We start from the raw sequence: 14,539 nt of genomic DNA on the forward strand, positions 1-14,539 counted from the left end.
ATCATATCCATTCATTTAGTTGACTTTAAAGATATGGAAAAAAAAAACCCATATAAAATCACTAATTTCTCCACTCTAATTTGGAAAAATCTGTTTAAGAAGGAGTTTTGCCGATTTTTTTTTATGAATTAGCTCATCTATATTTGATGTTTTTTTAATTTATTTATCTTAAGATGGTTGCTTAATTCAAAAAAAAAAAAAAAAAAAAAAAAATAGAAAAAAATCTTTCGCGCACTGCTTTCAATATCTTCCATTCAGTTCTCTGGTTTTGGTTTTGATTTTATTTGCCAGGATGATCTAATATACTTATATACTCCACTCTAATCCCACAAAAATAAAGTGTCAGACATTAAATATCATATACAAACACAATTGTGATGGTCTGATGAACATTTCGTATTTTTACCAATTGATCTTAGGAATCTTAGGAATTGCGGGTAACATCCTTATTTTTATAAAAATCAACAGGAAAAAATAGAAAACCGTTTTGTGATCTATAAGTAGAAAACAGCTTTTTATTTATTTTTTATTTTTTTAATTGGATTGATGGACAAGATTGATCCATAAAAATAAAGGGTCAAGATTAAAGCTAATACAATGGCTACAAAATTATAGCCATTGAAAAGTCTTCCTAATTTGTTCTACTCACTTATATTTTGTGCATTTTTCAAGGTGCATGTTTGACCAACTATAACTTTAATTGTATACGGAGTACTAAAATAAATTATGAAAATTTAGTATGGAGTACTTGAAAAATATACATTGAAACAATTCTAATAAGATTACAAGTAATAAATTATAGATTTACACATTAATAAAAACACATGGATCGTCAAAGTATAAATTTATAGTTTAACCCAATGAATAATAAGCGAGTTAAAAAAAAAAAAAAAAAACGAGAAAAATCGAGATAATATACAGCTCCAATTTATATAACTCAGTTAGCTTCGGTGTAAAACATGATTGAATATCAACATAAAAGGAACCAAATTGGCGGCCCTAATACAACTATACAAGCATACTGAGATAGATTCTGCAACTTAACATCTTGTATTTTATAACAACATTCTCATATAATAAAGCAGACAATATTTTCATTAATTTAATAAATTAAAACTTTATTTGCCTTTTCTCCACATACACAAGGTGTAGAATCTCCGTTTGTCGGTGCTGCATGTGACAAGATTTACGTATATCAATTTAATTTTATTCTATGAAAATCTTAACAGCCGGCTTCATCTTTTGGAAGTTTATACCTTAATTTTTAAGCAATTATATTATTCAAACCCGCGTATTATACAACTGGTATCGGTATGCTATTTACGTGTGACATAATTTAAGGATAATTTATACTTTTATATAATAATAATATACAAATATATTATGTGAACTGTATTATTTTGTTAAAGTATTGAATCTTAATTCGATTATATTTAATTTAAGAGACTGAATCATGGTTACTGATTTACTGTATATTATTTATGTAGTTTTATATTAAAATCGATTATATTTAAGAAGTTATGAGACAGAATCATGTTTATTACTGTCTTATTATCAATTACGAATTATAGAGTATTGTATTAAAATGATATTTAGAATATGTATTTAAACCCCGTCTACATTATTTATTCATCACAACTCTTTTTACAAAATAAAAATAAAAAAGGTTATTCTATGCTGTATAATTGAACCGATCTTAAAGTTGTATTCATAATCATAAGTAAAAGTCATAGGTTATGAATTTGACTGTTCTAAATAACAGAGTAGAAGCTAAGGTAAATAAAAGTCAAAGACTCAAGGTTGTACATATTGCCTAGTAATAATTTACTTAAATGTTACAGTACATAATACAGTTGGCATGTCAAATATTAATCTAGTTAGAATGTCAAATATATAATTAAGACGTGGAGAGGATTATTGAAGGTACTGAGGCCACCATGAACAGGAGAGAGAAAACGCCATATACATGTTGACAACATGGTAATCAACTAAGCCATGAACGAGCTACTACCTACATGCTAGTGACTTGCCTCACCCCCATAATTAACGATAAGCCATTATTAACTAATAGACTTTTTAATATTAATTATTCGACAAATTACGTACTTTTTGTATCGTTCAACTCACTCATGAGCATCTTATATCGCGAAAGTATATATATGAGAAGATTTTACCATTTCAAAGTCGTGGTAAACATGACATCTTATTACGAATTTTCAAAAACACAGTCATTGTAGAAGGTTCAACTGTTCATCATGGTAGTAGTAAGGCATAAAAAAATATTCAATGAAGGTGACATGCTAATCACACAATTGCTGGTAGTCATTCTGTTGTTTGAAAATTGACAAATTTATATAGGTTTACTCACTTATTGACAAACAATAAAAGTAAAGATTTTAAGGTTCTCAGTGAGTTAAATTTACACAAATTTAATGTGTGTGTGTGTGTTTTTTTTTGGTGGGAAATTGTGAATTTGACCCTAGAATGTCATGTTAAATGAAACAACAATGAGACATTTGGATCAGCAATTAAGGCAATGGAAGAACTGTTCAGCCCATTAGAGCTTTGATAGGCCCAAAAGGCCGGAAGTCGTAATGGGCCTTTCCAATAGGCTAACATGGTACCAAATGCACAGTCTCAGCATATCATTGCTAATGGGAACGCTGAGGCTCCAGTCTCCGCCTACAATATCTGTCCTTGGTGAGATGTCCAAGGTTACCAACTTTGGCGTTCTTCTCTTCCCTTGTTCACATCACGGTCAATGAATGGGTTGAGTTCAAATCGGAGTGAGATGACAGGGACATATAACCGCGGTAAGTGCACTAGGATGGACATAAGTTATTTAACCAACACTTGTGAAAACAAGACATTTTAAAATATGAAAAATGATGGGTGGGTCAAGGCATGAATGAGCATACCAAGCAGGCCCCTTGTGGCTCTTTGGGAATCTCGACAAGCACTTTGAGACAAAACCTTATCGGGCCCAAAGACGTTCCACAAGCATAAAGTTAGCTCTTTTATTTATTTATTTATTTATTTTAGGGGGAGGTTTCAGTATTAGGGGTCAAAAACTGAAGTGATGGACTGATGGTAAAGGAGGTAATTAGGGGTAATATAATGTCGTTTGAAATCATATAAATCATTAGTTAATTAAATAAAGGCATGTGGTGATTTTGAATTAGGGCCTGTTCATATTTACTTAATTTCAGTTCAGTTCAGTTCAGCTCCAATCAGTTCAGTTCCAATCAGTTCAGTTCAGTTCAGTTCAGCTCTTAATTTCCCTCTCACATAAAATATTCATTTCAGCTTAATTCAGTTCCAATCAGTTCAGTTCAGTTCAGTTCCAATCAGTTCAGTTCAGTTCAGTTCAGCTCCAATCAGTTCAGTTCAGTTCAGTTCAGTAAATATGAACAGGCCCTTAATGAAGGGTGGTGTGTATATTAGCAGTTAAATCAACAATTTAAAGATATTTTAGACGAAAAATAAATGATTCCTATTGTCCAAGCGGCCTCTCGAGGTTTCATGGGGTCCATAGAAAACGGCAAAATGCCCCGACCTTCAGTCTAAAAGTAAAGGCTATAACCCACACTTTACGACAAATTTCAAAAAAATAAATAAATAAATAAAAAAAAATTGAAAGGAGTCTCATGTGGCCCTTAGGCCCTAAAGTCATTAATTTGATTTGGAACCATACCAGTCCCACAAACAAGTTTATAAAGTCTGGAGAAAGAATTTGGTTCACTTATGTGGCTATTTTTGAATTCTAGTTACATTGGTAGTCAAGCGCTATAAAGATGATTCCATTCACTAATAATCTAATATGACGTCCCAAGATTAAAATAAGCAATAGGTGGCTTTTACTTTTAATTCTTCCCTGTTTCAAATTTCCTTTCAAATACAGATTTTTTCATACAAAAAAGACTACACGGATTTAAGACTACAAATTCTGTACACAGATAACCACTCTTGCACCAAGAAATTAGTGTTAACAAATGAATATGATAGCTAGGATGTTATCAAATTTCGGCTTAGGAAAAAAAAAATACTAAATTCCGGCTTAGAAAAAAATACTGCCAGATAAGAATGAATTTGAACCTTTTACGTACGACTATGGTCATAGGCTCCTAGTGGTCTTGAAAAGAATCATGTATGCTTGTAGCCATTCCATTATTACCAAAGTGCACCTACTTGAACACTCGAAAGAAAGCAAGACCAACAGCAACAGTGGAGGCAAGGGTACCGATGCAGAATCTGATCAACTCTACCTTTCCAGCTTCCAGTTGAGCTTTCAGCGCATTAATTTCCTGGAGGCCAGGGTTTATGAATCAATCATTTAATCCAAAGTTAACCTCAAAGTACTTTTGCCTCAAAATTAAAGCCACAACTCAACTCAAGATACAAGGTAACTTTACACCAATTAATTCTCTTGTCAAGCAATTATTGAATTGAAATGCCAATATGCAATCAGCCTTGCAAAATACAAAATGCAAAACTTCAACTGAAGCTCTAAAATTAATGAGGGCATAATTACTCACTCGATCGAGTTTATTGGTAAGGTTGTTGTTTTCTGCCTTCTGATTAGCAAGTTCATCACGTATGCGCCTGAATGCATATTAACTATTAGCTCAGGCAGAGTAAATCAAGGAAGGTTCACGAGACAAAATATCACCAGAAAAACTGCTAGTTCAAGTAAATAAAGTGTTTTCAGTGCTCACCCTTTTTCAAGATTTAAATCCAAACGCTGTCCAGCTGTTACCTTGTCAACTTCATACCTAATCCAAATATCAATTAAGTTCTAGGCCAAGGACTAAATCCAGATATCCAGTTTAAGTAAACAAGAAATATACAGAGTGATAGAACTCACCTCAGCTCACTACGCAGCTTTTCAATATCATTCTGAAGTTTTTCATTCTCTCTTTGTAACAAGGAAAAATGATGGTCCTGCAAATGATAAAAAGTAGTTTAAAGTAAGGAGTATTGCATTTTTGGTCTCTCTAAACAAGGAAAATAATGTCCCTGCTAATAATCGAACCACAGTTGTTAATAGGAGACAAGTGCCTTATGTAGATGTTATGAAGATATGTACTTAGAATTTTATCTACACCCCCATGCAGTGCCTTAGTCAATTATGTTTCAAAAGTATATGCCCTTCATTTCTCAATCGTACAAAGCCACAGTTAAATTTTATGGCCAAATGTTGGACAAAATTTTGATAGCTAATTTCAATAATTTTGACAAACATAAATCTATCTATGCTATTAGACAAACTCTATACAATGTTGGACAAGTTCATGGTCAAATTTAGTAAATTTCACCCATCAAAGTCACAAGTAAATCTGAAGTAATATTTGGAAAAATAGTAATACTATAAGTTATAAATCAGTCACTTACATCCATCTGAAAGCCACAAGCCCACCAATATTTTGTCTAAGGCATACAGGATAGTTGTTGCCGTTTATTCAGCTGCATACAATTATACTAGCCTATGACAAAGTGTATGCAGCTGAATATATACCTAGCTTAAGAACTAAAGTTGTTTGGGTAACAAACTATATCAAGTAGTGAAAAACTCTTCAAAAAAAAAACAAAAAACAATTCACATATATAAAGTGTACAACACATAAGTTTTTTTTTTTTTTTTTTTTTTTAATAAAAAAATAAAAAAAATTACTCTCCAGTCCATTGTGTTTTCGGTGTTGACTTTTCACAACTCACCAATAGAGACAATTAGTTATATACATACACAGTCATTAACTAATTAGAAATATTCATTAAACATCCCAAAACAAAAAAAAAAATGTACAGGAGGGAGTTGATAACAATGATCCGTTCATCTCATCAATCAAAACGCATAAGAGTCTTTTTGCTCTCAAACAGATACAATTAATGTAATCAACATTTATCATGTACTTTGGCAACATCTCTCTGATAACTAATAGAGAGGCTTTAAATCTCATATTAAAAGCTCTTGCAGTATAATTAATCATATATGTTATCAGACTTGTCACTCTCTATGCAGAAAAGATGGCATTTATATCTTCAATATTTACACTCCAAGATCAATGACCCTTCAATGATGCCACACTACTCACCTTATCAGAAACATAGTGCAACGAAGAAACAGCTTCACCCAGCTAAGTAGGCAAAGAAGTGCAATAAAACTGAGATGTAAGGAGGAGAGTTTTCAACTGGCACTGTTTGGAAGTTGGGATGAATGATATAAGCTCGAGGGTGTGACAAATAATACAAACTTTGTACTAAATTGATAGTCTCACTTATTACTCTATAAGCCTTGAGATAACTAAAATCAAACAAAAAATAAGTTAAAGTTTCAACCTGATGGTGACTGCTAGTTAATAATTCAGCTCAAATTCACCATCTTGCCTTACACTCCCATATTTTCCAAAATTATATCAATATCAACCTTGATAACTATATGTAAAGGGGATTCTTAGGCAGAAAGGGGTGTTAAAAGTGCAAAAATCCTATTGACAATAGACAACAAAGAAAATGTTCTCTGAAAGGCAACAATATGATCTTTACAATGAATAAGAATAACAAACTACTTCTAATCTAGAATTTTAAACAACCGTGGTTAAGGGATATTTCTAATGAACACATCGATACAGCACAAGTATCATCTGCCATGAGAAGGTCCACAATCTCCATGCGAGGAACATCTTTTCCCTGCACTCTTCCTTTTTCTAGCTCACATGACACTATTTTAATGAGTCAGCTTAGCTTTCTTGTCAATAGAATAATTTACTTTTCCTCAGTTACATACAGAGTATTCAAAGACGTAAAACGGTGTAAGACAAGTGACTGTCGCTCTTTATGAAGATCTCTACCAGTTTTATTTTGCTTTTTAAAATAACCATGAAAAGCTCCAGGTACTATATAGGGTGAGAGTCATATTGTAGTCTGGTCCATATGCTTTATTCAAGTTATTGAGAAGTAGAATTATGAGGAGGTGAGGTTTAGCTGGATAGCATAAAGAAGAATGACAATAGAGGAGTTGGAATGAAAAAAATAAATAATAAGGCTTGTAGTTCCTATTATGTGAAAGTATAAGCCTTATCCAGGCATCCCAACTTTTCAGACAGAAAGTGATGTAACACCAATGGTGAGGTAAATTCATCTGTGAGTTCTCACCAACGGTGAGGTAACACCCAATATAAGTGATGAATCCGAAGAAGCAAGTGCAAATGTCCATCCTTTCATTATATGGCATTGCAAAGTTTGTTGCACTATATCTAAAAACTACGGAGTATATTCTCCATATTCCAAGTCAAAAAAACTTGTAGAACAGCTAAAAGTCCATATTCAAAAGGCCCTTTGTACACTAAGTGAATTGTCTCCTTGAACAAATAAAATTAAAAAATCCTACCCTAATTGATGATCTCACAGAAAAAAGTTTTTTTTAAAAAAAAAAAAAGTGCCAAAGGAGACAGAGGAAAAAAAGGCAATGACTAGTTGATAAAAAGACTTCAGATAGAACAATTCAGGGGGAACAAGACACACCTACGGGCTACGGAGTATAATGTTAACAAAAACAAATTGCTCTCCAGGAGAGTACATTCAATTGCTCAAACATGAGAATCTTTCAGACTGTAGTTCTGGAATTGCTACACTAACATATATTTGGATCAATTTGACACATATTCAACTGAATCAAGTCATCCAACAAGATAGAAATCAATCCACATTCATGCAGTAAATATCATGGAATTCCTCCATTACAAAGCACTTCACATAAATGGTAAATGAACATTGAGCTTCTTATTTACATAGTAAAGTATCACTTTATATAACATTTCGTGCTTAATCTTCAATAGATTTTGCAAGGCAAACAAGTATAGACTATAGAGTACATAGCTTGTTTCTATACCTGAGAGGTTTTTACTTCACCTTTGAATCTGGAAATGTTTGAATCCTGAAGCATTTCCGTCTACACCACATTCGAACAACAAAAGATCAGTTCGATAGGAAGCATACGGAAATTTTAATAATACCCGACTACTCGTATATAACAAAGCCCGAAGATATGTAAAAACAAACAATCATTATACCTTTTCCATTTCCGACTTAGAAACAAAGGATTGTGACATATTTTCCATGCTGTCACCCACAACCTGAATAATTGCATTTGTTATTGCCTCAGCCTGCTTCTGCGGAACACCTTGTGCCTCCAAATTCCTCACCTGTATTCATCAACAATAAATTTGCATATTCAAACCTAAAATCTCGATAGATTTGTAATGTTCCGCAAATCAGCCAAATTAACAGTACATGTTTTAGCAGTTAAATCGCAAACAGGCAAAAACAGCATAATATTGCAATGTACTTAATTTTACTACAAAATCAAACAAAATCAGCCATAAAAAGAACTTCAATTCTACATATATATTTGAATCTAAAAGTACAAAATGAAACAAAAGTATGAGTATAACACAATAATTTCAATGCGAATATTTAATATTGATTAACAAGTGAACACATAGAAAATATGCACGAAATCGGATGAAATGTTGAGAGAAATAAGTACCAGAGCTAAAGTATCAACAAGTAATCCACGCCGATTATTATTAGGAGCTTGAAGCTGAGAGAATTGCCGAAAATTATGATTGAATCGGCTAAATTGCGGATCGACAGCAGCAAAACCTCTCGAATTAGACAAAAACCTAGTCGAATTTACACCGAATTGAATCGCGCGCTTAGCAGCTGCCATTGAAGAATCAGATGAATTTTGGTAAAATTTATGAATTTCGAAGAATTTAAAAAGCAGAAATTGCAGGAATTTTAAGCGAGGAATTGCACCATTTTTCTGGAAAATTGAATCGGAAAAATGAAGAAGAAGGTGGCGGGAGATGAAGGGAGAAAAAAAAGAGGAGAGAGAAAGAAACGGAGGAGGAAAAGGGGCGGCCTATAAAATGGGAAGTTTTTCAGGGAAGATATTCAGCGAGTCGTAATATTGGCGTGTATAGTACTTCCGAACCCGGGATGCTATGCTTCCGTGTTCATGTAGTCAAACTGTAAAACGACACCCATTTCATTAGTTGTACTCATGTAATTACGTCTTCTCACAACACCGTGGCTTAATTAAACTTAGGTAAGAAAATACGAAGTACTATTTTAAGAAGGTACAATTCATATTTATCTCCTACGTAAACTTGAGAAGTTTATCCAGCCATATTTTCGTCATTTTTCACAAAAAAGAGTATGGATGTTTATGTAATATCCACTAAGTCAAAATTAATTCTGACGAATGTTTGTGGATGTTATTGTTGGGTAATTAGGACTTAACCCTGGGTTTGTTATTAGGAGAGAGAAAGTAAAAAGTAAAGTAAGTTGGAGAGAGAAATTAAAGTCCCAACTTGAAAAAAAAAATCAAAATTGGACGAACATGAAGAACGCTAACCATGAGAAGAAGATAAAGTAGTTGAACTGAAGGAACAATTGGATGAACACAAAGAACCCTAACATTGGTGGGCACATATGCAAATCGTATATGTTTGGTTACTAAATTTGTGAATTTCACTCTTTAGTTTTCATTTGATCTTTTTAAAACCATGATTCACTCATTTAATTTGATATAATGATATTAATTAAACGCTGCTCCAATATGGCTACAAGCCTACAACTATTTACAAGAATAGTTCTAACTCCTAAGAATAATCGGATCAGTGGTTTAGCTAATCTCATGTGATTAGTATCATACATAATTACTTATAAACAACATTAACGAAAAAGGTTTTTATTACAACACTTGTTAGTTTTACATGGTACATAGTATGAATTCAAATTGAAATTTGAACAATGATCTCGTAAATAATATTCAACCTTATGTACACAATATTCCACAACATCAGATTCGATCAAAATGATACGAGTATAAATAAATAATGTAAAAGTTAAAACTATTACCCTTAAATACTTGGTTGAAAAAAAAAAAAAAAAAAAAAAATCCAGACTAGGTGTAAGAAAAAAATAAAAAAAAAAAATTCTGATCGTTGATATTATTTTGATCTGACGGTTCATATTACTTATTTCATTAATCTTCCTTTTCTTTTTTTTTCCCCTTCGGAGCTTCTCACTTATACGCTGCACCCCCTCTTTCTCTCTCCTCCATTGAAGCGCACTCTGAGTTCTTCATTGAAGCGGCTTCTCAGCTTTCTTTCCTCCATTGAAGCAGTTTCTGAGGTAAGGTGTTTTCAACTTTCTTTTTTTAATCATCTTATCAATTTCAAATTCTAGGGTTTAATTTCGCATTATCGTTAATCTAATTGTTAGTATTGTTGATTTAGGGTTCCTCTAACGTGTGTTCTTTCTTCAATCACTGAATTTTTGATTGCAATTACTGAAGCTATGAATGCTTATATTTTTACGTGCAATTTACGTTGATATGCTTAAGCCAGGAAAGTTTTATGTGATTTTTCGAGACTAATTTGATAATTGAGTCAAATTTGGTTTTTAATGTGTTGCATTATTCAAACCTAATCAGCCTAGCTTGGTTTTTGAGGCTCGTCGAGCTTCGATCTCTAGCCGAGCATGTCTAAAGCCAAGTCGAGCCTACCCCCAATCAGGTTCGGCTTGAAGGTTTAGCAACTATAATGGAAACCTCTTAGTGTTGGGCCTGCTTATAGGTTTCGGCTAATCCGTATACGTGCCAGGCTCAAACTCGGAACATGGTTAAGCTGTCCCAAATATTCCTTCTTTCTTGAAACGTAATCACTTTACTATGATGGTAGTACTTGTTGATCTAAGCTACGCGTTCTGTTCAAACAAAGGATAAAATTACCGAAATGGGGCAAAATCAATTGTTGGCTCATTGTAAAACATAGTGAGTTTTCTGAATAGTTTTGCTTATGCCGGAATCATATATGTGAAGGCCTATTTGTTTCGGGGAAACACTGGGATAAATGAATTTTTATACTTTTTTCCACTAACTTTTTTGGCATGGGGGACTGAGGGAGATATGTTAAGTGATTATTTTAGTGTCAAAATACTTGGGCAGCGCTATCAGTTTCATGCTACTAACATTAATAGTATTTTTCTTTCTTTTCTTTTTTTTTTTTTAAAAAAAAATTATTAGTATATTACTGGTATATATTGCGAACCAAGGGCTTTTCAGCTGAATGTTTAAGGTCACCATGATAATGAAGGGGAAATATGAAGGAATAAATGGGTCGAATTAATAGTCAATTAATCATCAAAATGACAGAATCCTTCTATTTTTTGATGGAAAGTTAATACTTGTCCTATCTTTGCAGGACACCAATTATTGAGAGTGGACTCTTTAAAATTCTCCCCCTTTTTTGGAGTATAAATGGCTTCTTTATTCAAGGTAAGACCCCCTCATACCCCTTTTATTGTACTGTTTGTTGTAGCTGCCTATCACATGTAGATATCTTAAGCTTATTGTAAAATCTTAGGCATTCATGTAATATTGAGCTTTTGATCGTTAGCTTGTAATTGAAAGAATTGGTATTCTTTGTGAAACCCAAAATTTTGACTTGATCCTGTTATCACGGGTCAAAGCTCAGTTCTATTAGATGATTGAGGCATCCCTCAGCTCTAATTGTCTAATTGAAATGCTGCCCACTTTTGTTGTTCTAGATTCCCATAATGAACGTCCTGTACTCCTGCCAGAGTAGTACATGTATTGGTTAGTGTGTAATGTTTCCTTGACATATCTTCATTACTGTATTGTAATTAGGATTTAAATAAGCTCTCAGCGTACCGAGATAGAAGATTTCCTGGATCCCAAGAAGAATTTGAGGAAGCACTCAAGAACTCAACGACTGTCTATATTGGAAACATGTCTTTCTATACAACAGAAGAGCAAGTTTATGAGCTATTTTCTCGGGTTGGAGAGATTAAAAAGATGATTATGGGTTTGGATAAGAATTCGAAAACCCCTTGTGGTTTTTGTTTTGTATTGTAAGGACCACTTCTCTTCATATATACTAGTCTGAGGTGTAGGGAATTTGCAGTTAATTATACAGAGTACATTATTTTTTTAAGTATGCTATGCTAAATGTGGAAGTCCTTCTTTATTTGATCAACTGTTTCCATGGCATACTTTAACAACTTGATGTGTATTTCTAAAAATTGATAAATGATTTTATGATACATGATTTGGCTATACCTTATATGATTGGTATTTTCTTCTCAAGCTACTTTTTCATTCCAGTTTAAAGCTCATCTTACATTATGAACAAAGAATATATTTTTATAATTATTATTATTTTGTTCCACCCTAGCTTTTATAGTTTCAAAATTTCACCCTCTTTTTTCCAGATTGTACTCAACAAAAACGAACTTATGGTGTACAATAATTTTTTTTTTTTTTTTTTTTTTTTTTTTTTTTTTTTTTGTATAAAAACTCTCTTTTGGTTATTTGATAAGTACGCATCAACGAACTTGACAATTGTTTTGACTTGTGGCAAAATATGTGATTAAATTTTCTGTACATCTTATTAAAACATCAAATTATATTTGACAGATATTACTCCCGAGAAGATACTGAAGATGCTGTGAAGTATATAAGTGGTACAATTCTTGACGATCGCCCTATCCGTGTGGACTTTGACTGGGGTTTTCAAGAGGGCAGGCAATGGGGACGTGGTCGAAGTGGTGGTCAGGTCTGTTTGTGATGCTGTGTCTCATTTTCTCTCTTTTTTTTTGTTAGTTTTTTTTTTGAGGTTAGATATCTCCTTGTTTAGCTCTTACCTTTCTGCTTATTCTTTCACTGCCCATTTTTCCAGGTGCGGGATGAATATCGCACTGACTATGATCCTGATATCCTTTTTCTATTTAAGTCAAAATCTCAGTTAATATTCTCGGTGCGTGATTATTGTCCTATCTGAAGGTCGTTTGGTTTATGTTATTCCTTTGATAGTGTGCTGTCATGTCTTATCTCATATACGCTTTACTTCAATAGGATTTAGGGTTCTGCTGTATCTTAGCAGGACCGGAGTCAGGCCTCTTGATTATATGCTCACTTTTTGTTCATTTTTTATTGCTTTCATGCCCTTAGATATGGTTTTTAACCAGAGGAAGATCAGCTTGTACAGTGCTTATACATCACAACATCATACCAAACCCATTGCCTTTTTCTCGTCTGCCATTACTGTTGGGATTCTTGGGACTGAGGGTTTAAGTGCTGGTTAATTTATATGTTTTACTAACCTTGCTAACTGATGTACCATTCTTGTAATTGCTCATCATTCAATCAGTTACCTTAACTCATCGTACGTAGGGGTGGTTATGGAAAATTGGTCCAGAGAGAGCTTGAGGTGCAGAGGACACTTGTGGATTATGGTGCTGGAGCTCTGGGAGCTTTTCAGCCTGTTATGCCATCTAACAACTGTAAGTTCTTATATTATATCTTGTTAATTTTTGGCGCATCATGGCAAACGAAAGAACTCAAATGTAGGCCATAAATAGCACTAATAGTTAATTAGTATTTCAAATTCGTGTTTGTTAAAACTCACTAATACTTACTGCTTGGCAAGTATAAATTGAAACAGTGTATAGTTGACTTACTTTTTACAGTAGTTATCTTTTCAACTAATTACTTCAGATTGTTTACATTGAAAATGATGACAAATATTAATGCAGATGGTAGAAATGAAAGAAGTCATGGTCATGGAGGCTCCTACCGGCACAGCAGAGGTAAGTCCTACGTGACTTCATATTTTTCTTTCACTGCGTCCTATTGGTTAGTGAGTCAACTTTTGCTTTCTCTTAAATCTAAAATGATTTGTTTTTTGGACTAAAAGATTTCCAGCGGAAGCGACACCGTGAGGATGATCGTCATCCTGTTGACGTGCCAAAGAGAAGTGAGCATGAACCACGTAGGAACGTTGACCATGAATCTAGACCGGTGGGTTTTATGTCTCTTTTAAACCTTGGTTGTTATTCAGTTGTTCCGTCAATGGCTTTACCTCTTAGAGGTAGAAGCCTGGCAGGTGTGAACCACCAGCTATGTTTTGGCATTTTTGAGGAGGGCTGCCGCTAATTTATTTGCAAATTATGCAGGAGAAAAATCCACGTTTCCGTGAAAGTGGGGACTCAGATGACGATGAAGATGAAGACCGGAAGCGTCGTACTTAGGCAAACTAGGTAATAGCTGAAAGCATTGTTGACGACGATTCAAGCTCAAGAGTGTTTAGATTGCAATTTAACTGTAACTTCTGTTATTTTGATAGTTTATCTTTTAAATGTTGTACATCGGTTTAGGTTTGAAGATCCCAAAAATCTGTTCATTCAGCCTCTGAGTGTTGAAAGTTGCAACACTCTTGATATGAGCATGTGAATTTTTTCATTGCGAAATCTTATGTCTCAAAGCTGTCATTGAATTTATTTATGTTATGGACTAAGAAGAAAGTTTGTTACGAAGTTGCTATCTGGACGAAGGAATTAGTAATATCCTTGGATATCTCTACTGAGTGTCCAGAAACGGATTTATAATTTTGGGATATTTTGTCTGGCTGGCCTAAAAAATAAACAGGGGGGTATACAGAATAACTCGAAG

General features: G+C 33.6%; 2 protein-coding genes across 2 annotated transcripts; one reads left to right on the top strand and one right to left on the bottom strand.

Annotated features, from left to right (window-relative positions):
- Positions 1–3,855: 3,855 nt before the first annotated feature.
- On the bottom strand, positions 3,856–8,943 carry LOC145588177 (protein FMP32, mitochondrial-like). Its single transcript, XM_081644821.1, has 7 exons — positions 8,546–8,943; positions 8,070–8,201; positions 7,889–7,948; positions 4,865–4,941; positions 4,716–4,772; positions 4,536–4,602; positions 3,856–4,304 (listed from the first exon to the last, which is right to left on the bottom strand). Exons 1-7 carry the CDS (start codon positions 8,726–8,728, stop codon positions 4,185–4,187), a joined length of 696 nt encoding a protein of 231 aa, XP_081500947.1. The 5' UTR covers positions 8,729–8,943; the 3' UTR covers positions 3,856–4,184.
- Positions 8,944–10,052: 1,109 nt separating this feature from the next.
- LOC145588178 (nuclear cap-binding protein subunit 2-like) lies at positions 10,053–14,337 on the top strand. The gene is made up of 9 exons (XM_081644822.1): positions 10,053–10,200; positions 11,271–11,344; positions 11,717–11,940; positions 12,506–12,644; positions 12,768–12,801; positions 13,258–13,371; positions 13,624–13,677; positions 13,785–13,888; positions 14,044–14,337. Exons 2-9 carry the CDS (start codon positions 11,327–11,329, stop codon positions 14,116–14,118), a joined length of 762 nt encoding a protein of 253 aa, XP_081500948.1. The 5' UTR covers positions 10,053–10,200; positions 11,271–11,326; the 3' UTR covers positions 14,119–14,337.
- The last annotated feature ends 202 nt before the right edge of the window (positions 14,338–14,539 follow it).

Source organism: Chenopodium album, chromosome 17, assembly GCF_948465745.1.
Source record: "Chenopodium album chromosome 17, dcCheAlbu1.1, whole genome shotgun sequence".
Lineage (NCBI taxonomy): Eukaryota > Viridiplantae > Streptophyta > Magnoliopsida > Caryophyllales > Amaranthaceae > Chenopodium > Chenopodium album.